This window comes from Excalfactoria chinensis, chromosome 2 (assembly GCF_039878825.1).
Source record: "Excalfactoria chinensis isolate bCotChi1 chromosome 2, bCotChi1.hap2, whole genome shotgun sequence".
In the NCBI taxonomy this organism is placed as follows: Eukaryota; Metazoa; Chordata; class Aves; order Galliformes; family Phasianidae; genus Excalfactoria; species Excalfactoria chinensis.
Genome location: NC_092826.1, coordinates 631,339 through 655,527, shown reverse-complemented (window position 1 = coordinate 655,527; position 24,189 = coordinate 631,339). Strand labels below are relative to the sequence as shown.

Sequence of the window (24,189 nt, the reverse complement as noted above, 5' to 3'; positions counted from 1 at the left end):
TTCCACCGTCACTCCATAAGCTCCGCCCCTACACCCCTATTGGTCCTCTCCCACCGTCACTCCAGAAGCCACGCCCCCAGCCCCCATTGGTCCCCTCCCACAGTCGTATCGTAAGCCCCGCCCCAGCCCCTTATTGGTTCCCTTCCACCGTCACTCAAGAAGCCCCGCCCCAGACCCCCATTGGCCCCCCTCCCACAGTCACGTCGTAAGCCCCGCCCCCACATCCTATTGGTCCCCTCCAACAATCACGCTGTAAGCCCCGCCCCCACCCCACCCCTATTGGTCCCCACCCATCATCACTCCTGAAGCCCCGCCCCCAGCCCCCTATTGGTCCCCAACCCACCGTCCCGCCGGAAGCCCCGCCCCCTTCCCCAACTCTCGCGACGCTTGGACCTCAATCCGAGATAACCGGCGTCACGCTCCCCTCCTATTGGCCAACAACGCGTCGTTTCCCCGCCTCCCTCTTCATCCGATTGGTCGAAAGCCATAAAAAGCCGGAAACCGGAAGTGAAAGGGGGAAAGGGGGACGGGGGGGGGGGGGAGGAGGAGGCATCCAAGATGGCGGCGTAAAGCAGCAGCGGCCTATCGCGAAGTTGGGCGATGTCGGCGACGGATGAGACCGGAAGCGGGTCGGTAACGGCGAGTCCATCCCAACCACCACAACAACAACAACAGCAACAACAACAACAACAACAACAACAACAGGCCGCGGTGGTTGTTCCGGTTCCGGTTGATGCCGTTGAAGATGGCGGCGGAAGTGGGGGGGGCGGCGGCGTTAGGCCGCACGTGGAAAGCGGAACCGAAACGGACGCGCCGCCCAAGAAACGTTTGAGAGCGGCCGGAAGCGGAACCGGAGGAGGAGGGGGGGGGGGGGGGAGGGGGAGGGGGGGGACCGGGTGGGGGAGGGGGGGGAGGGGGAGGGGGGGGGAGTTCCGGTGGGGGAGGGGGAGGGGGGGGGACGGAAGGAGGAAGCGCCCGGTTGGAAGAGCGGCTCCAGTCCGTGCTGTGCTGCACCGTGTGCCTCGACCTGCCCAAGGCCGCCGTCTATCAGGTAGGAACCCGTTATGGCCTATGGGACCCCTGTTATAGCCTATGGGAACCCATTGTATCCTATGGGACCCCAACCCCGTTAGAGCCTATGGGACCCCATTGTATCCTATGGGACCCCTATTATATCCTATGGGACCCCCGTTATATCCTATGGAACCCCTGTTATAGCCTATGGGACCCCCATTATATCCTATGGGACCCCTATTATATCCTATGGGACCCCCGTTATATCCTATGGAACCCCTGTTATAGCCTATGGGACCCCCATTATATCCTATGGGACCCCATTATAGCCTATGGGACCCCCATTATAGCCTATGGGACCCCGTTATAGCCTATGGGACCCCCATTATATCCTATGGGACCCCATTGTATCCTATAGGACCCCTATTATAATCTATGGGACCCCCATTGTATCCTATGGGACCCCATTGTATCCTATGGGACCCCCGTTATAGCCTATGGGACCCCAACCCCATTATATCCTATGGGACCCCATTGTAGCCTATGGGACCCCTACCCCGTTATATCCTATGGGACCCCATTGTAGCCTACGGGACCCCAACCCCATTATAGCCTATGGGACCCCATTGTATCCTATGGGACCCCATTGTAATCTATGGGACCCCATTGTAGCCTATGGGACCCCAACCCCGTTATAGCCTATGGGATCCCATTGTAATCTATGGGACCCCCGTTATAGCCTATGGGACGCCAACCCCGTTATAGCCTATGGGACCCCTACCCCATTGTATCCTATGGGACCCCCGTTATAGCCTATGGGACCCCAACCCCCTTAGAGCCTATGGGATCCCATTGTAGCCTATGGGACCCCAACCCCGTTATAGCCTATGGGAACCCATTGTAATCTATGGGACCCCCGTTATAGCCTATCGGACCCCAACCCCGTTATAGCCTATGGGACCCCAACCCCGTTATATCCTATGGGACCCCATTGTAGCCTATGGGACCCCAACCCCATTATAGCCTATGGGAACCCATTATAGCCTATGGGACCCCTACCCCATTATATCCTATGGGACCCCCGTTATAGCCTATGGGACCCCCGTTATAGCCTATGGGACCCCAACCTCGTTATAGCCTGTGGGACCTCGTTATAGCCTATGGGACCCCCGTTGTATCCTATGGGACCCCCAACCCTATAGTAACCTATAGGACCCCATTGTATCCTATGGGAACCCATTATAATCTATGGGACCCCCATTATAATCTATGGGACCCCCATTGTATCCTATGGGACCCCCATTGTATCCTATAGGACCCCCATTGTATTCTATGTGACCCCTATTATATCCTATGGGACCCCATTGTATCCTATTGGACCCCTATAATAATCTATGGGACCCCCATTGTATCCTATGGGACCCCCATTATATCTATGGAACCCCCGTTATATCCTATGGGACCCCTATTATAATCTATGGGACCCCATTATAATCTATGGGACCCCCATTATAGCCTATGGGACCCCATTATAGCCTATGGAACCCCCATTATAGCCTATAGGAACCCATTCTATCCTATGGGACCCCAACCCCCATTATAATCTATGGGACCCCCGTTATGGCCTATGGGACCCCATTGTAATCTATGGGACCCCCGTTATAGCCTATGGGACCCCATTGTATCCTATGGGACCCCAACCCCATTATAGTCTATGGGACCCCTACCCCATTGTATCCTATGGGACCCCCGTTATAGCCTATGGAACCCCAACCCCGTTATAGCCTATGGGACCCCCACCCCATTATAACCTATGAGACCCCCATTGTATCCTATGGGACCCCCGTTAGAGCCTATGGGACCCCAACCCCGTTATAGCCTATGGGACCCCATTATAGCCTATGGGACCCCAACCCCGTTATAGCCTATGGGAACCCTACCCCCTTAGAGCCTATGGGAATCCAACCCTGTTATAGCCTATGGGAACCCATTATAGCCTATGGAACCCCAACCCCATTATAACCTATGGGACCCCCGTTGAATCATATGGGACCCCCGTTGTATCCTATGGGACCCCCATTGTAGCCTATGGGACCCCGTTATATCCTATGGGACCCCTGTTATAGCCTATGGGACCCACGTTATATCCTATGGGACCCCCCCAACCCCATAATAATCTATGGGACCCCATTGTAGCCTATGGGACCCCAAACCCATTGTATCCTATGGGACCCGAGACCTATAGTATTCTATGGGACCCCGTTATATCCTATGGGACCCCCTTCATAACCTATGGGACACTCGTTAGAGCCTATGGGACCCCCATTGTATCCTATAGGACCCCCATTATAATCTATGGGACCCCCATTGTATCCTATGGAACCCCCTTTATAATCTATGCGACCCCATTATATCCTATGGGACCCCAACCCTATAGTATCCTATGGGAACCCATTGTATCCTATGGGACCCCATTGTATCCTATGGGACCCCCATTATAGCCTATGGGACCCCAACCCCGTTATAGCCTATGGGAACCCAACCCCATTGTATCCTATGGGACCCCAACCCATTGTATCCTAAGGGACCCCCGTTATAGCCTATGGGACCCCATTGTAGCCTATGGGAACCCGTTACAGCCTATGGGACCCCAACCCCGTTATAGCCTATGGGACCCCATTATAGCCTATGGGAACCCGTTATAGCCTATGGGACCCCAACCCCGTTATAGCCTATGGGACCCCAACCCCGTTATAGCCTATGGGACCCCATTGTAGCCTATGGGACCCCAACCCCGTTATAGCCTATGGGACCCCATTGTAGCCTATGGGACCCCAACCCCGTTATAGCCTATGGGACCCCAACCCCGTTATAGCCTATGGGACCCCATTGTAGCCTATGGGACCCCAACCCCGTTATAGCCTATGGGACCCCATTATAGCCTATGGGACCCCTGTTATAGCCTATGGGACCCCATTGTAATCTATGGGACCCCCGTTACAGCCTATGGGACCCCCACCCTGTTATATCCTATGGGAACCCAACCCATTGTATCCTATGGGACCCCAACCCCATTATAGCCTATGGGACCCCCACCCCATTATAACCTATGAGACCCCCATTGTGTCCAATGGGACCCCCGTTGTATCCTATGGGACCCCCGTTAGAGCCTATGGGAACCCAACCCATTGTATCCTATGGGACCCCATTATAGCCTATGGGAACCCAACCCCATTATAACCTATGAGACCCCCATTGTGTCCAATGGGACCCCCATTGTATCCTATGGGACCCCCGTTAGAGCCTATGGGAACCCAACCCATTGTATCCTATGGGACCCCATTATAGCCTATGGGAACCCAACCCCATTATAACCTATGAGACCCCCATTGTGTCCAATGGGACCCCCATTGTATCCTATGGGACCCCCGTTAGAGCCTATGGGACCCCAACCCCGTTATAGCCTATGGGACCCCATTGTAGCCTATGGGACCCGAGCCCTATAGTATCCTATGGGACCCCATTGTAACCTATGAGACCCCATTGTAGCCTATGGGACCCGAGCCCTATAGTATCCTATGGGACCCCGTTGTATCCTATGGGACCCCCGTTGTATCCTATGGGACCCCATTGTATCCTATGTGACCCCTATTATATCCTATGGGACCCCATTGTATCCTATGGGACCCCCGTTATAGCCTATGGGAACCCATTAGAGCCTATGGGAACCTATTGCAGCCTATGGGACCCCCATTATAGCCTATGGGACCCCAACCCCGTTATAGCCTATGGGACCCCATTATAGCCTATGGGAACCCGTTACAGCCTATGGGACCCCTACCCCATTATAGCCTATGGGAACCCATTATAGCCTATGGGACCCCAACCCCGTTATAGCCTATGGGACCCCAACCCCGTTATAGCCTATGGGACCCCCATTATAGCCTATGGGACCCCTGTTATAGCCTATGGGACCCCATTGTAATCTATGGGACCCCCGTTACAGCCTATGGGACCCCCACCCTGTTATATCCTATGGGAACCCAACCCATTGTATCCTATGGGACCCCAACCCCGTTATAGCCTATGGGACCCCCATTATAGCCTATGGGACCCCTACCCCATTATATCCTATGGGACCCCAACCCATTGTATCCTAAGGGACCCCCGTTATAGCCTATGGGACCCCATTGTAGCCTATGGGAACCCGTTACAGCCTATGGGACCCCAACCCCGTTATAGCCTATGGGAACCCATTGTATCCTATGGGACCCCCATTATAATCTATGGGACCCCCATTGTATCCTATGGGAACCCATTGTATCCTATAGGACCCCCATTATAATCTATGGGACCCCCATTGTATCCTATGGGACCCCCATTATAATCTATGGGACCCCCATTGCATCCTATTGTACCCCCGCTATATGGTATGGGATCCCCGTTGTATCCTATGGGACCCCATTGTATCCTATGGGACCCCATTGTATCTTATGGGACACCGTTATAGCCTATGGGACCCTGTTAGAGCCTATGGGAACCCCGTTATAGCCTATGGGACCCCCAACCCATTATATTCTATGGGTCCCCATTATATCCTATGGGACCCGTATTGTATCCTATGGGACCCCCGTTGTATCCAATGGGACCCCCATTGTATCCTATGGGACCCCACTGTATCCTATGGGACCCCCATTATATCTATGGAACCCCCGTTATATCCTATGGGAACCCCATTATATCCTATGGGACCCCATTGTATCCTATGGGACCCCTATTATAATCTATGGGACCCCCGTTATAGCCTATGGGACCCCAAACCCATTGTATCCTATGGGACCCCAAACCCATTGTATCCTATGGGACCCCATTCTATCCTATGGGACCCCTGTCTTACAGTTTCATATGGGAACCCATTCTATCCTATGGGACTCTATTGTATCCTATGGGACCCCCATTATAGCCTATGGGACCCCAACCCCGTTATAGCCTATGGGAACCCATTGTATCCTATGGGACCCCATTGTATCCTATGGGACCCCAACCCCGTTATAGCCTATGGGAACCCGTTGTATCCTATGGGACCCCGTTACAGCCTATGGGAACCCAACCCCATTGTATCCTATGGGACCCCATTGTATCCTATGGGACCCCATTGTAGCCTATGGGACCCCAACCCATTATATCCTATCGGACCCCAACCCTATAGTATCCTATGGGACCCCATTGTATCCTATGGGACCCCCATTGTATCCTATGGGACCCCAATTGTATCATATGAGACCTCTATTATAATCTATGGGACCCCCATTATAATCTATGGGACCACCATTGTATCCTATGGGACCCCGTTATAGCCTATGGGACCCCCATTGTAGCCTATGGGACCCCCATTGTATCCTATGGGACCCCCGTTATAGCCTATGGGACCCCAGCCCTATAGTATTCTGTGGGACCCCCGTTCTATCCTATGGGACCCCCATTATAATCTATGGGTCCCGATTGTAGCCTATGGGACCCCCGTTATAATCTATGGGACCCCCGTTAGAGCCTTTGGGACCCCTACCCCATTATATTCTATGGGACCCCAGCCCTATAGTATCCTATGGGACCCTCAGCCCATTACATCCTATAGGACCTCAGCCCTATACTAATCTATGGGACCCCCGTTATATCCTATGGGACCCCCGTTGTAGCTTATGGGAACCCATTGTAGCCTATGGGACCCCTACCCCATTATATCCTATGGGACCCCCGTTATAATCTATGGAACCCCATTATAGCCTATGGGACCCCAGCCCTATACTAATCTATGGGACCCCATTATATCCTATGGGACCCCCATTATATCCTATGGGACGTCATTATATCCTATGGGACCCCAACCCATTGTATCCTATGGGACCCCCATTATAGCCTATGGGACCCCATTGTATCCTATGGGAACCCGTTATAGCCTATGGGACCCCCATTATATCCTATGGGTCCCCTGTTAGAGCCTATGGGACCCCAGCCCATTATAGCCTATGGGACCCCCATTGTATCCTATGGGACCCCATTCTATGATATGGGACCCCTGCTGTATCCTGTGGACCCCCCATTATATCCTATGGGACCCCCAACCCTATAGTAACCTATGGGACCCCCATTGTATCCTATGGGACCCCCATTATAGCCTATAGGACCCCCATTATATCCTATGGGACCCCCATTGTATCTTATAGGACCCCCATTATAATCTATGGGACCCCCATTGTATCCTATGGGACCCCCATTATATTCTATGGGAACCCCATTATATCCTATGGGACCCCAACCCTATAGTATCCTATGAGACCCCATTGTATCCTATGGGACCCTCGTTATAGCCTATGGGACCCCATTATAGCCTATGGGACCCCCATTATATTCTATGGGAACCCCATTATATCCTATGGGACCCCAGCCCTATAGTATCCTATGGGACCACAACCCCATTGTATCCCATGGGACCCCACTGTATCCCATGGGACCCCTATTATATCCCATGGGACCCCCGATATATCCTATGGGACCCCATTGTATCCTATGGGACTCCTATAATAATCTATGGGACCCCCATTATATCCTATGGGACCCCATTGTATCCTATGGCACCCCTATTGTATCCTATGGGACCCCATTGTATCCTATGGGACCCCATTATATCCTATGGGACCCCAACCCATTATATCCTATGGAACCCCCCCGTTGTGTTCTATGGGACACTGCCCCCCCCATATAGGGTCATAGGGTCCTTAAAGGGGCAACAGCCCCCCATATAGGGTCATAGGGTCCTTAAAGGGGTCACAGCGCCCCCATAAGGTCATAGGGTTCTTAAAGGGGTCACAGCCCCCCCCATATAGGGTCATAGGGTCCTTAAAGGCCCCCCGCGATCCCATATGGGGTCATAGGGTCCTTAAAGGGGCCACAACCCCCCCCCATATAGGGTCCTTGCAGCTCACAGGTCTATAGACTCAATAGTGTTGGGTTGGGAAGGTCCTGGCAGCTCACAATAAGGTCCTTACAGCCTATTGGTCTTTAGACTATATAGGGATGGGTTGGGAAGGTCCTTGCAGCTCACAGACCTATAGACTCTATAGGGTTGGGTTGGAAAGGTCCTGGCAGCTCACAGACAGGTCCTTGCAGCTCATAGACCCATGGACTCTATAGGGTTGGGTTGGAAAGGTCCTTGCAGCTCACAGGTCTATAGACTCAATAAGGTTGGGTTGGAAAGGTCCTGGCAGCTCACAGACCTATAGACTCAATAGTGTTGGGTTGGGAAGGTCCTGGCAGCTCATAGACCCTAGAACTCAATAGGGTTGGGTTGGGAAGGTCCTTGCAGCTCACAGACCTACAGATTCAATAGGGTTGGGTTGGAAAGGTCCTTGCAGCTCATAGAGCTATAGACTCAATAGTGTTGGGTTGGGAAGGTCCTGGCAGCTCACAGACCCATGGACTCAATAGGGTTGGGTTGGAAAGGTCCTGGCAGCTCATAGACAGGTCCTTGCAGCTCATAGATCCATGAACTCAATAGAGTTGGGTTGGGAAGGTCCTTGCAGCTCACAGATGGGTCCTTGCAGCTCATAGAACTATAGACTCTATAGGGTTGGGTTGGGAAGGTCCTTGCAGCTCATAGACAGGTCTTTACAGGTCATAGACCCATGGACTCAATAGGGTTGGGTTGGAAAGGTCCTGGCAGCTCACAGACAGGTCCTTGCAGCTCATAGACCCATGGACTCAATAGGGCTAGGTTGGAAAGGTCCTTGCAGCTCACAGGTCTATACACAGTTATAGACTCAATAGGGCTGGGTTGGGAAGGTCCTTGCAGCTCACAGACCTATAGACTCAATAGTGTTGGGTTGGGAAGGTCCTGGCAGCTCACAGACCCATGAACTCAATAGGGTTGGGTTGGAAAGGTCCTGGCAGCTCACAGATAGGTCCTTGCAGCTTACAAAGCTATAGATTCAATAGGGTTTGGTTGGGAAGGTCCTTGCAGCTCATAGACCCATGTACTCAATAGTGTTGAGTTGGGAAGGTCCTGGCAGCTCACAGTCCCATAGTCTTAATAGGGTTGGGTTGGGAAGGTCCTTGCAGCTCACAGATAGGTCCTTGCAGCTCATGGACCCATAGACTCTATAGTGTTGGGTTGGAAAGGTCCTTGCAGCTCACAGGTCCTTGCAGCTCACAGTAAAGTCCTTGCAGCTCATGGACCCATAGACTCAATAGTGTTGGGTTGAGAAGGTCCTGGCAGCTCACAGACCTATAGACTCTATAGTGTTGGGTTGGGAAGGTCCTTGCAGCTCACAGTCAGGTCCTTACAGGTCATAGACCCATGGACTCAATAGGGTTGGGTTGGAAGGGTCCTGGCAGCTCATAGACCCATGGACTCAATAGGGTTGAGTTGGGAAGGTCCTTGCAGCTCATAGACCCATGAACTCAATAGGGTTGGGTTGGGAAGGTCCTTGCAGCTCACAGGTCTATAGACTTTATACGGTTGGGTTGGGAAGGTCCTGACAGCTCATAGACAGGTCCTTGCAGCTCATAGACCCATGAACTCAATAGGGTTGGGTTGGGAAGGTCCTTGCAGCTCATAGACCCCTGTACTCAATAGTGTTGGGTTGGGAAGGTCCTGGCAGCTCATAGACTTATAGTCTTAATAGGGTTGGGTTGGAAAGGTCCTGGCAGCTCATAGACCCATGGACTCAATAGGGTTGGGTTGGGAAGGTCCTGGCAGCTCATAGACCTATAGACTCCATAGGGTTGGGTTGGGAAGGTCCTTGCAGCTCACAGACAGGTCCTTGCAGCTCATGGACCCATAGACTCAATAGGGTTGGGTTGGGAAGGTCCTAGCAGCTCACAGACAGGTCCTTGCAGCTCATAGACCCATGAACTCAATAGGGTTGGGTTGGAAAGGTCCTTGCAGCTCAGATAGGTCCTTGCAGTTTACAAAGCTATAGATTCTATAGGGTTGGGTTGGGAAGGTCCTGGCAGCTCATAGAGCTATAGACTCTATAGGGTTGAGTTGGGAAGGTCCTGGCAGCTCATAGACCTATAGACTCAATAGTGTTGGGTTGGGAAGGTCCTGGCAGCTCACAGACCCATAGACTCAATAGTGTTGTGTTGGGAAGGTCCTGGCAGCTCATAGACCCATAGACTCAATAGGGTTGGGTTGGGAAGGTCCTTACAGCTCCTTGAACTATAGACTCTATAGGGTTGGGTTGGAAAGGTCCTGGCAGCTCATAGACCCATGGACTCAATAGAGTTGGGTTGGAAAGGTCCTTGCAGCTCACAGGTCTATAGACTCTATAGGGTTGGGTTGGGAAGGTCCTGACAGCTCACGGAGCTATAGACTCAATAGGGTTGGGTTGGGAAGGTCCTTGCAGCTCACAGACCTATAGACTCAATAGTGTTGGGTTGGGAAGGTCCTGGCAGCTCATAGACCTATAGACTCAATAGGGTTGGGTTGGAAAGGTCCTTGCAGCTCATAGTAAAGTCCTTGCAGCTCATGGACCCATAGACTCAATAGGGTTGGGTTGGAAAGGTCCTGGCAGCTCACAGATAGGTCCTTGCAGCTCGTAGACCCAAGAACTCAATAGGGTTGGGTTGGGAAGGTCCTTGCAGCTCACAGTAAGGTCCTTGCAGCTCATAGACCCATGAACTCAATAGGGTTGGGTTGGGAAGGTCCTTGCAGCTCACAGACCCATGGACTCAATAGGGTTGGGTTGGAAAGGTCCTTGCAGCTTATGGAGCTATAGATTCAATAGGGTTGGGTTTGAAAGGTCCTTGCAGCTCATAGACCTACAGACTCCATAGTGTTGGGTTGGAAAGGTCCTGGCAGCTCATAGACCCCTGTACTCAATAGTGTTGAGTTGGGAAGGTCCTGGCAGCTCATAGACCTATAGACTATAGGGTTGGGTTGGGAAGGTCCTGGCAGCTCATAGACCCATGAACTCAATATTGTTGGGTTGGGAAGGTCCTTGCAGCTCATAGACCCCTGTACTCAATAGTGTTGGGTTGGGAAGGTCCTGGCAGCTCACAGACAGGTCCTTACAGCTCATAGACCCATGGACTCAATATTGTTGGGTTGGGAAGGTCCTTGCAGCTCACAGACCCATGGACTCAATAGGGTTGGGTTGGAAAGGTCCTTGCAGCTTATGGAGCTATAGATTCAATAGGGTTGGGTTTGAAAGGTCCTTGCAGCTCATAGACCTACAGACTCCATAGTGTTGGGTTGGAAAGGTCCTGGCAGCTCATAGACCCCTGTACTCAATAGTGTTGAGTTGGGAAGGTCCTGGCAGCTCATAGACCTATAGACTATAGGGTTGGGTTGGGAAGGTCCTGGCAGCTCATAGACCCATGAACTCAATATTGTTGGGTTGGGAAGGTCCTTGCAGCTCATAGACCCCTGTACTCAATAGTGTTGGGTTGGGAAGGTCCTGGCAGCTCACAGACAGGTCCTTACAGCTCATAGACCCATGGACTCAATATTGTTGGGTTGGGAAGGTCCTTGCAGCTCATAGACCCCTGTACTCAATAGTGTTGAGTTGGGAAGGTCCTGGCAGCTTACCGAAGCCCCCTTTGCTTCCCATTGCAGTGCACCAATGGGCACCTGATGTGCGCCGGGTGCCTCTTGGATAGGTCCTTGCAGCTCATAGACCCATGGACTCAATAGGATTGGGTTGGGAAGGTCCTTGAAGCTCACAGATGGGTCCTTGCAGCTCCTGGGGCTATAGGCTCTATAGGGTTGGGTTGGGAAGGTCCTTGCAGCTCATAGACCCATGAACTCAATATTGTTGGGTTGGGAAGGTCCTGGCAGCTCATAGACCTATAGACTATAGGGTTGGGTTGGGAAGGTCCTGGCAGCTCATAGACCCATGAACTCAATATTGTTGGGTTGGGAAGGTCCTTGCAGCTCATAGACCCCTGTACTCAATAGTGTTGAGTTGGGAAGGTCCTGGCAGCTTACCGACGCCCCCTTTGCTTCCCATTGCAGTGCACCAACGGGCACCTGATGTGCGCCGGGTGCTTCATCCACCTGTTGGCCGACGCTCGGCTGAAGGAGGAGCAGGCGACGTGTCCCAACTGCCGCTGCGAGATCAGCAAGAGCCTGTGCTGCAGGAACCTGGCCGTGGAGAAGGCGGTCAGCGAGCTGCCGGCAGAGTGCCCATATTGCATGCAGCAGTTCCCCAGGGCGCAGCTGCAGAGGCACCAGAGCAACGAGTGCCAGGATAGGTGGGTAGCAATGGGGTTATGGAGCCTATCAGGTGTATATAGGGGAATATGGGGGTCTATGGGGTTTATATGGGGTTATGGGGGGTCTATGGGGTTGGGGGGCACAGCTGCAGAGGCACCAGAGCAACGAGTGCCAGGATAGGTCAGTATGGGATATAGGGGGGTATATAGGACATATATAGGGGGTCTATGGGAGGATATAGGGGGTCTATAGGTGCCTATGGAGGTCTATGGGGGTCTATGGAGGTCTATGGGGGGATATAGGGGGTCTATAGGGGGAAGACAGTGGGTCTATGGTGGTCTATGGGGGGATATAGGGGGGCCAAGGGGGTCTCTGGGGGGTCTATGGGGGTCTATGGTGGTCTATGGGGTCTGTGGGGTTTATAGGGGGGAATATGGGGGTCTATGGGGGGAGACAGTGGGTCTATGGGGGGATATAGGGGGAGACAGTGGGTCTATGGGGGGATATAGGGTGTCTATGGGGGTCTATGGGGGGATATAGGGGGTCTATGGGGGGACATAGGGGGTCTATAGGGGTCTATATGGGGAGACAGTGGGTCTATGGGGCTCTATGGTGGTCTATGGGGGGATATAGGGGGTCTATGGGGGGACATAGGGGGTCTATGGTGGTCTATGGGGGGATATAGGGGGTCTATGGGGGTCTATGGTGGTCTATGGGGGGATATAGGGGGTCTATGGGGGGACATAGGGAGTCTATGGGGGTCTGTGGGGGGAGGCAGTGGGTCTATGGGGGGCTATGGTGGTCTATGGGGGGATATAGGGGGTCTATGGTGGTCTGTGGGGGGATATAGGGGGTCTATGGGGAGATATAGGGGGTCTATGGGGAGATATAGGGGGTCTATGGGGGTCTATGGTGGTCTATGGGAGGATATAGGGGGTCTATGGGGGGACATAGTGGGTCTATGGAAGTCTATGGCGTCTGTGGGGGTCTATGGAGTTATGGGGATCTGTGGGGTTATGGAGGGGTTATGGGTGTCTAGGGGGGCCTATGGAGGTCTATGGGGACCTATGGGGGTCTATGGGGTTATGGGGGTCTATGGGGGGAGACAGTGGGTCTATGGTGGTCTATGGGGGGATATAGGGGGTCTATGGGGGGAGACAGTGGGTCTATGGGGGGATATACGGGGTCTATGGGGCCTATGGAGGTCTATGGGGGTCTATAGGGGTCTATGGGGTCTATAGGGACCTATGGAGGTCTATGGGGGGCCTATGGAGGTCTATGGGGGGATATAGGGGGTCTATGAGGAACTATGGGGGGCCTATGGGGGGGTCTATGGAGGTCTATGGAGGTCTGCGGGGGTCTGTGGAGGTCTATGGGGGTCTATGGGGGGAGACAGTGGGTCTATGGGGGTCTATGGTGGTCTCTGGGGGGATATAGGGGGTCTGTGGGGGGAGACAGTGGGTCTATGGGGGGTCTATGGGGTTTATAGTGGGGAATATGGGGTTATGGGGGTCTATGGAAGTCTATGGGGGCCTATGGAGGTCTAGGGTGGGTCTATGGGGGGCCTATGGAGGTCTATGGGGACCTATGGGGTTATGGGGACCTATGGAGGTCTATGGGGACCTATGGAGGTCTATGGGGGGTCTATGGGGTTATGGGGACCTATGGAGGTCTATGGGGACCTATGGAGGTCTATGGGGGTCTATGGAGGTCTATGGGGACCTATGGGGGTCTATGGGGGTCTATGGAGGTCTATGGAGGTCTATGGGGGTCTATGGGGTCTGTGGGGGGGCCTATGGAGGGTCCATGGGGGTCTATGGGAATATGGGGGTCTATGGGGAGTCTATAGGGGTCTATGGGGTTATGGGGGTCTATGGGGTTATGGGGGTCTATGGGGGTGCTCATGGGGTCAATAGGTCATGGGGTTGGGGGATCATGGGGTCATGAGGTCGGGGGGGTCACGGGGCTGTGGGGCATGGGGTTGGGGGGTCATATTGTGGGGTCGTTGTATGGGGTCGTTATATGGGGTCATAGTGTGGGATCATTGAGTGGGGTCACTGTGTGGAGTCATTGTATGGGGTCATTGTATGGGGTCGTTGTATGGGGTCATATATGGGGTCATTTATGGGGTCATCGTATGGGGTCGTTATATGGGGTTGTTGTATGTGGTTGTTGTATGGGGTCATTGTATGGGGTCGTTGTATGGGGTCATAGTGTGGGATCATTGAGTGGGGTCAATGTGTGGGGTCATTATATGGGGTTATTGTATGGGGTCATAGTGTGGGGTCGTTGTATGGGGTCATTGTATGGGGTCATAGTGTGGGGTCATTATATGGGGTCATTGTATGGGGTCATTGTATGGGGTCACTGTATGGGGTCGTTATATGGGGTCATCGTATGGGGTCATTATATGGGGTCATCGTATGGGGTCGTTAAATGGGGTCGTTAAATGGGGCCACTGTATGGGGTCATTGTATGGGGTCATTGTATGGGGTCATTGTGTGGGATCATTGTATGGGGTCGTTGTATGGGCTCTCTGTATGGGGTCGTTATATGGGGTCATTGTATGGGGTCACTGTATGGGGTTATTCTATGGGGTTGTTGTATGGGGTCACAGAATGGGATTGTTACATGGGGTCACCACATGGGGTCAATGTATGGGGTCATTCTATGGGGTCGTTGTATGGGGTTATAGAGTGGGGTCGTTGTATGGGATCATTATATGGGGTCATTGTATGGGATCATTATATGGGGTCATTGTGTGGGGTCATTGTATGGGGTCACCGTATGGGGTCATTATATGGGGTCATTGTATGGGGTCATTATAGGGGGTCATTGTATGGGGTCATTCTATGGGGACTTTATATAGGGTCACTGTGTGGGGTCATTGTATGGGGTCATTATATGGGGTCATTCTATGGGGACTTTATATAGGGTCACTGTGTGGGGTCATTGTATGGGGTCATTATATGGGGTCATTCTATGGGGACTTTATATAGGGTCACTGTGTGGGGTCATTGTATGGGGTCATTATATGGGGTCGTTCTATGGGGTCTTTGTATAGGGTCATTATATGGGGTCATTGTATGGGGTCTTTATATAGGGTCATTATATGGGGTCATTGTATGGGGACATCGGGGTTGATATATGGGGTCGTTGTATGGGGTTGTTATACGGGGTCATTGTATGGGGTCAATGTATGGGGTCATAGTGTGGGGTCATTATATGGGGTCATAGTATGGGGTCGTTGTGTAGGGTCATTATATGGGGTCATCGTATGGGGTTGTTAAATGGGGTCATCATACGGGGTCTCTGTATGGGATCACTGTGTGGGGTCATTATATGGGGTTATTGTGCGGGGTTGTTGTATGGGGTCATTGAATGGGATTGTTACATGGGGTCAATGTATGGGGTTATTCTATGGGGTCATTGTACGGGGTCATAGTGTGGGGTCACTGTATGGGGTCGTTGTATGGGGTTGTTGTATGGGGTTGTTGTATGGGGTCATTGTATGGGGTCATTATACGGGGTTGTTCTATGGAGTCATTGTATGAGGTCATTATATGGGGTTGTTCTATGGGGTCTTTATATAGGGTCATTATATGGGGTCACTGTATGGGGTCATTATATGGGGTTATTGTATGGGGTCATTATATGGGGTCATCTTATGGGGTCATTGTACGAGGTGGCTTTCTATGGGGTTATTGGGTTATGGGGCAGGGTCGGGGGGGGATGGGGTTATAAGGTTATGGGGGGAAATGAGGTCATGGGGTTGTGGGATCATGGGGTCCTTTTGGGGTCCCTTTGGGTTCCCTTTATGGTTCCTATTGGGTCCCATTGGGTTCCATTATGTTCCCATTGGGTTCTATTATGCTCCCATTGGGTTCTATTATGGTCCCATTGGGTTCCATTGGGTTCCATTATGTTCCCATTGGGTTCCATTATGTTCCCATTGGGTTCCATTGGGTTCCATTATGGTCCCATTGGGTCCCATTGGGTTCCATTATGGTCCCATTGGGTTCCATTATGGTCCCATTGGGTTCCATTATGGTCCCATTGGGTTCCATTGGGTTCCATTATGGTCCCATTGGGTCCCATTGGGTTCCATTATGGTCCCATTGGGTTCCATTATGGTCCCATTGGGTTCCATTATGGTCCCATTGGGTTCCATTGGGTTCCATTATGGTCCCATTGGGTTCCATTATGGTCCCATTGGGTTCCATTGGGTTCCATTATGGTCCCATTGGGTTCCATTATGGTCCCATTGGGTTCCATTGGGTTCCATTATGGTCCCATTGGGTCCCATTGGGTTCCATTATGTTCCCATTGGGTTCTATTATGGTCCCATTGGGTTCCATTATGGTCCCATTGGGTTCCATTGGGTTCCATTATGGTCCCATTGGGTTCCATTATGGTCCCATTGGGTTCCATTATGGTCCCATTGGGTTCCATTGGGTTCCATTATGGTCCCATTGGGTTCCATTATGGTCCCATTGGGTTCCATTGGGTTCCATTATGGTTCCATTGGGTTCCATTATGGTCCCATTGGGTTCCATTGGGTTCCATTATGGTCCCATTGGGTCCCATTGGGTTCCATTATGGTCCCATTGGGTCCCATTGGGTTCCATTATGGTCCCATTGGGTTCTATTATGGTCCCATTGGGTCCCATTGGGTTCCATTATGGTCCCATTGGGTTCCATTATGGTCCCATTGGGTTCCATTGGGTTCCATTATGGTCCCATTGGGTTCCATTGGGTTCCATTATGGTCCCATTGGGTCCCATTGGGTTCCATTATGGTCCCATTGGGTTCCATTATGTTCCCATTGGGTTCCATTATGGTCCCATTGGGTTCCATTGGGTTCCATTATGGTCCCATTGGGTTCCATTATGGTCCCATTGGGTCCCATTGGGTTCTATTATGTTCCCATTGGGTTCCATTATGGTCCCATTGGGTTCCATTGGGTTCTATTATGTTCCCATTGGGTTCTATTATGGTCCCATTGGGTTCCATTGGGTTCTATTATGGTCCCATTGGGTTCTATTATGGTCCCATTGGGTTCCCATTTGTTCTATTGGTTCCCATTGGCTCCCATTGGTTTCCTTTGGTTCCCATTGGCTCCCATTGGCTCCCATTGGTTCCCATTGGTTCCCATTGGTTCCCATTGGGCTCCCATTGGTTCCCATTGGTTCTGTTGGATCCCATTGGCTCCCATTGGTTCCCATTGGCTCCCATTGGTTTGCATTGGCTCCCATTGGCTCCCATTGTTTCGCATTGGCTCCCATTGGTTCCCATAGTAACTGGGTTCCCATTGGTTCCCATTGGTTCCCATTGGGTTCCCATTGGGCTCCCATTGGCTCCCATTGGTTCCCATTGGTTCTCATTGGTTCCCATTGGATCCCATTGATTCCCATTGACTCCCATTGGCTCCCATTGGTTCCCATTGATCTCCCATTGGTTTCCATTGGCTCCCATTGGTTTCCATTGGCTCCCATTGGTTCCCATTGGTTCCCATTGGCTCCCATTGGTTCCCATTGGTTCCCATTGACTCCCATTGGCTCCCATTGATCTCCCATTGGGTTCCCATTGATCTCCCATTGGTTCCCATTGGTTCCCATTGATCTCCCATTGGCTCCCATTGGTTCCCATTGGTTCCCATAGTAACCGGGTTCCCATTGGTTCCCATTGGCTCCCATTGGCTCCCATTGGTTCCCATAGTAACCCCATTCTGTATTCCTATAGGCTGACACAGCGCCGCTACCATCCCATTGGCTCCCATTGGTTCCCATTGGCTCCCATTGGCTCCCATTGATCTCCCATTGGTTCCCATTAGAGTCCCATTGGGTTCCCATTGGCTTCCATTGGTTCCCATAGTAACAGGGTTCCCATTGGTTCTCACTGGGTTCCCATTGTTTCCCATTGGGCTCCCAATGGCTCCCATTGGCTCCCATTGGTTCCCATAGTAACTGGGTTCCCATTGGCTCCCATTGGTTCCCATTGATCTCCCATTGGTTCCCATTGATCTCCCATTGGTTCCCATAGTAACCGGGTTCCCATTGGTTCCCATTGGTTCCCATTGGCTCCCACGCTAACCCCACGCCGCATTCCTATAGGCTGACGCAGTGCCGCTACCGCCGGATTGGCTGCCGTTGGCAAGGTCCGTTCCACGAGCTGATTGGCCACGAGTCGGAGTGCAGCCATCCAATCCAGACGGGCCGGGAGCTGCTGGCCGTGCTGGACGAGATGGATCAGAACCGCATCAAGGAGATGCAGCTCTACAGCAGCATCTTCAGCATGCTCAGCTACGAGAACATCGGCTACACAGGTGGGAACCATTGACACCATTGAGAACCCATAGACCCCATTGAGACCCCATAGACCGCATTGAGACCCCATAGACCCCATTGAGAACCCATAGACCCCATTGAGACCCCATAGACCCCATAGACCCTACTGAGACCCCATAGACCCCACTGAGACCCATAGGCCCCATTGAGATCCCATAGACCCCATTGAAACCCATTGAGACCCCATAGACCCTACTGAGACCCCATTGAGACCCCATAGACCCTACTGAGCCCCCATTGAGCCCCATTGAGACCCCATAGACCCTATTGAGACCCCATAGACCCCATTGAGTACCCATAGCCCCCATTGAGACCCCATAGACCCCATTGAGACCCCATAGACCCCATAGACCCTACTGAGACCCCATAGACCCCCATTGAGCCCCATTGAGACCCCATAGACCCCATTGAGCCCCCATAGACCCCATTGAGCCCCATTGAGACCCCATAGACCCCATTGAGACCCCATAGACCCCATTGAGCCCCATTGAGACCCATTGAGACCCCATAGACCCTACTCATACCCCATAGACCCCATAGACCCCATTGAGACCCCATAGACCCTAATGAGACCCCATAGACCCCATTGAGAACGCATAGACCCCATAGACCCTACTGAGACCCCATTGAGCCCCATTGACCCCATAGACCTCACTGAGCCCCATTGAGACCCCATAGACCCTACTGAGAACCCATAGACCCCATAGACCCCATTGAGCCCCATTGAGACCCCGTAGACCCCATTGAGACCCCATAGACCCCATTGAGACCCCATAGACCCCATTGAGCCCCATTGAGACCCCATAGACCCCATTGAGACCCCATAGACCCCATTGAGCCCCATTGAGACCCCATAGACCCTACTCATACCCCATTGAGACCCCATAGACCCTACTGAGACCCCATAGACCCTATTGAGACCCCATAGACCCTAATGAGACCCCATAGACCCTATTGAGACCCCATAGACCCCCATTGAGCCCCATTGAGACCCATTGAGACCCCATAGACCCTACTGAGACCCCATAGACCCCATAGCCCCCATTGAGCCCCATTGAGACCCCATAGACCCTACTGAGACCCCATAGACCCCACTGAGACCCATAGACCCCGTTGAGACCCCATAGACCCCATTGAGACCCATTGAGACCCCATAGACCTTATTGAGTCCCCATAACCCCCTTGAGCCCCATTGAGACCCCATAGACCCTACTGAGAATCCATAGACCCTACTGAGCCCCCATTGAGCCCCATTGAGACCCCATAGAACCCATTGAGACCCCATAGACCCCATTGAGACCCCATAGACACCATTGAGACCCCATTGAGACCCCATAGACCCCATTGAGCCCCATTGAGACCCCGTAGACCCCATTGAGACCCCATAGACCACATTGAGACCCCATAGACCCCATTGAGACCCCATAGACCCCATAGACCCTATTGAGTCCCCATAGCCCCCACTGAGCCCCATTGAGACCCCATAGACCCTATTGAGCCCCATCGACCCCCATTGACCCCCATTGAGCCCCATTGCCCACATTGAGCCCAGTTGAGTCCCTTTGCCTCCACTGAGCCCCCATTGAGCCCCATTGACCCCCTGACCTCCCCACTGAGCCCCCATTGCCCCCATAGAGCCACCATTGACCCCCTAGCCTCCTCATTGAGCCCCATAGCCTGCATTGAGCCCCATTGAGACCCATAGCCTCCACTGAGCCCCATTGAGCCCCATTGAGTCCCCACTGCCCCCATTGACCCCCATTGAGCCCCATAGCCCCCATTGACCCCCATGATTCCCCTCTTTTAGAGGTCCAGTTCCGGCCGTACCGCACGGACGACTTCGTCACTCATTGCCCCCATTGAGCCCCATTGAGCCCCATTGAGACCCCATTGAGCCCCATTGAGACCCCATAGACCCTATTGAGACTCCATAGACCCCATTGAGTCCCCATAGCCCCCATTGAGCCCCATAGTCCCCATTGAGCTCCTACTGACGCCATTGAGCCCCATTGAGCCCCATAGCCCCCTTCTTACCCCATATCTCCCCCTATCTATCCTAGAGGTCCACTTCAGTCCCATTGACCCCCATTGAGCCCCCACTCCCCCTATTGATCCCCCGCTTCCCTAGTTGAGCCCTATTGACCTCAGTGAGCCCAATTGAGCCCCATTGAGCCCCATTGAGCCCCATTGGCTCCCATTGAGCCCCATTGACCCCCATTGTGCCCCATAGTCCCCATTGAGCCCCTACTGACCCCATAGCCCCCATTGAGCCCCATTGAGACCCCATAGACCCTACTGAGACCCCATAGACCCCATTGAGACCCATTGAGCCCCATAGACCCTACTGAGACCCCATAGACCCCATAGACCTCATTGAGCCCCATTGAGATCCCATAGACCCCATTGAGCCCCATTGAGACCCCATAGACCCTATTGAGACCCCATTGAGCCCCATTGAGACCCCATAGAACCTACTGAGCACCCATAGCCCCCATTGACCCCTATTGAGTCCCAATTACCCCCTAACCCCCTCATTTGCCCCCATTGAGACCCCATTGAGACCCCATTGAGCCCCATTGAGCCCATTGAGCCCCATTCTCCCCCTAGCCCCCCCATTGAGCCCCATAGGGCCCCCTCTCACCCCATATCTCCCCTGTCACCCCATATCTGCCCCCATCCATCCTAGAGGTCCCCATAGCCCCCATTGAGCCCCATAGCCCCCATTGAGCCCCATTGACCCCCATTATTCCCCTCTTTTAGAGGTCCAGTTCCGGCCGTACCGCACGGACGACTTCATCACCCATTGAGCCCCACTGAGCCCCCATAGCCCCCATTGAGCCCCTCTAAGCCCCATTGAGCCCCCACTCCCCACATTGGGTCTGAATGGACCCCATTGAGCTCCATTGAGACCCCATAGACCCTATTGAGCCCCATTGACCCCCATTGAGCCCCCATTGAGTCCCATAGACCCCATAGGCCCTATTGAGCCCCATTGACCCCCATTGAGCCCCCATTGAGTCCCATAGACCCTATTGAGCCCCATTGACCCCCATTGAGCCCCCATTGAGTCCCATAGACCCCATAGACCCCCATTGAGTCCCATTGACCGCATTAAGCCCCAGTGAGCCCCACTGAGCCCCATTGAGCCCCATAGCCCCCATTGAGCCCCATTGAGCCCCATAGCCCACATTGAGCCCCCATTGAGACCCATTGAGCCCCATTGAGTCCCATTGCCTATATTGACCCCCATTGAGCCCCATTGAGCCCCACTCCCACCATTGAGCCCCATTGAGACCTCATTGAGCCCCATTAAGTCCCAGTGAGCCCCATTGAGCCCCATAGCCCCCATTGAGCCCCATAGCCCACATTGAGCCCCCATTGAGAACCATTGAGCTTCATTGAGTCCCATTGCCTATATTGACCCCCATTGAGCCCCATTGAGCCCCCATGGCCCACATTGAGCCCCATTGAGCCCCATTAAGTCCCAGCGAGCCCCATTGTGCCCCATTGGCTCCCATTGAGCCCCATTGAGCCCCATAGCCCCCATTGAGCCCCATTGAGCCCCATTAAGCCCCATTGAGGCCCATTGAGCCCCCATTGAGCTCCATTGAGTCCCCATAGCCCCCATTGAGACCCCATAGACCCTATTGAGCCCCATTGTGCCCCATTGAACCCCATTGAGCCCCATTGAGCCTTATTGACCCCCATTATTCCCCATTCCAGAGGTCCAGTTCCGGCCGTACCGCACGGACGACTTCATCACGCGTCTGTATTACGAGACTCAACGTCTGACGGTCCTGAACCAGACGTGGGTCTTAAAAGCCCGCGTCAACGACTCGGAGCGGAACCCCAACCTGTCCTGCAAACGGACCTTGTCCTTCCAGCTGATCCTCAAGAGCAAAGTCAGCTCCCCGTTGGAGTGCTCCTTCCTGCTCTTGGAAGGGCCCTACGACGCCGTGCAGATCAAACCCGTCATCTACCACTTCGTCTTCACCAATGACACCAACGAGACCGATTACGTCCCGCTGCCCATCGTCGACTCGGTCGAATGCAACAAACTGCTGGCGGCCAAAAACATCAACCTGAGGCTCTTCCTCTTCCAGAGGCAGAAGTGACTGAGACTTCGATCCTAAGAGCCTCTATTGGGGTCCTATTGGCTCCTACTGGCTCCTATAGGACCCCTACGTGATTGACTCGGCTCCTATTGGGGTCCTCCCATCCCCTATAGCCTCTATTGGGTCCCTACATCGTCAACACGGCCTCTGTTGGGTCCCTACTGGCTTCTGTTGGGCTCCATGGCTCCTATTGGGCCCCTATGTGATTGACTCGGCTCCTATTGGGGTCCTCCCATCCCCTATAGCCTCCATTGGGCCCCTATGAGCTTCTGTTGGGTTCCTACATCATCAACACGGCCTCTATTGGGTTCCTACTGGCTTCTGTTGGGGTCCTACTGGCTTCTATTGGGTCCTCCCATCCCCTAGAGTCTCTATTGGGTCCCTACGTCATCAACTCAGCCTCTATTGGGTCCCTATAGCCTCTATTGGGCCTCTACTGGCTCCCATTGGGTCCTCCCATCCCCTATAGCCCCCATTGGGTCCCTATGACACCAACGAGACCGATTACGTCCCGCTGCCCATCGTCGACTCGGTCGAATGCAACAAACTGCTGGCGGCCAAAAACATCAACCTGAGGCTCTTCCTCTTCCAGAGGCAGAAGTGACTGAGACTCATGGCCCTATAGCCTCCATTGGGGTCCTACAGCCTCCATTGGGGTCCTGTTGGCTCCTATTGGGTCCTACTGGCTCCTATAGGACCCCTACGTGATTGACTCGGCTCCTATTGGGGTCCTCCCATCCCCTATAGCCTCTATTGGGTCCCTACTGGCTTCTGTTGGGCCCCACGACTCCTATTGGGCCCCTACATCATCAACTTGGCCTCTATTGGATCCATACTGGCTTGTATTGGGTCTCTACTGGCTTTTGTTGGGCCCCTACGTGATCGACTCGGCTCCTATTGGGTCCTCCCATCCCCTATAGCCTCTATTGGGGTCCTCCCATCCCCTATAGCCTCCATTGGGGTCCTATTGGCTCCCATTGGGTCCTCCCATCCCCTATAGCCCCTATTGGGTCTCTATGTGACCAACGAGACCGATTACGTCCCGCTGCCCATCGTCGACTCGGTCGAATGCAACAAACTGCTGGCGGCCAAAAACATCAACCTGAGGCTCTTCCTCTTCCAGAGGCAGAAGTGACCGAGACTCATGGCCCTATAGCCTCCATTGGGGTCCTACAGCCTCCATTGGGGTCCTGTTGGCTTCTATTGGGCCCCTATGTGATTGACTCGGCTCCTATTGGGGTCCTCCCATGCCCTATAGCCTCTATTGGGTCCCTACATCGTCAACACGGCCTCTGTTGGGTCCCTACTGGCTTCTGTTGGGCTCCATGGCTCCTATTGGGCCCCTATGTGATTGACTCGGCTCCTATTGGGGTCCTCCCATCCCCTATAGCCTCCATTGGGGTCCTATTGGCCTCTACTGGGGACCTACTGGCTCCTATAGGACCCCTACATGATCGACTCGGCTCCTATTGGGGTCCTCCCATCCCCTATAGCCTCT

General features: G+C 53.2%; 1 protein-coding gene across 1 annotated transcript; it reads left to right on the top strand.

The window, feature by feature from the left end:
- The first annotated feature begins 944 nt into the window (after positions 1-944).
- On the top strand, positions 945-23,530 carry ZFTRAF1 (zinc finger TRAF-type containing 1). The gene is made up of 4 exons (XM_072330086.1): positions 945-1,051; positions 12,029-12,267; positions 18,343-18,554; positions 22,300-23,530. Exons 2-4 carry the CDS (start codon positions 12,047-12,049, stop codon positions 22,689-22,691), a joined length of 825 nt encoding a protein of 274 aa, XP_072186187.1. The 5' UTR covers positions 945-1,051; positions 12,029-12,046; the 3' UTR covers positions 22,692-23,530.
- The last annotated feature ends 659 nt before the right edge of the window (positions 23,531-24,189 follow it).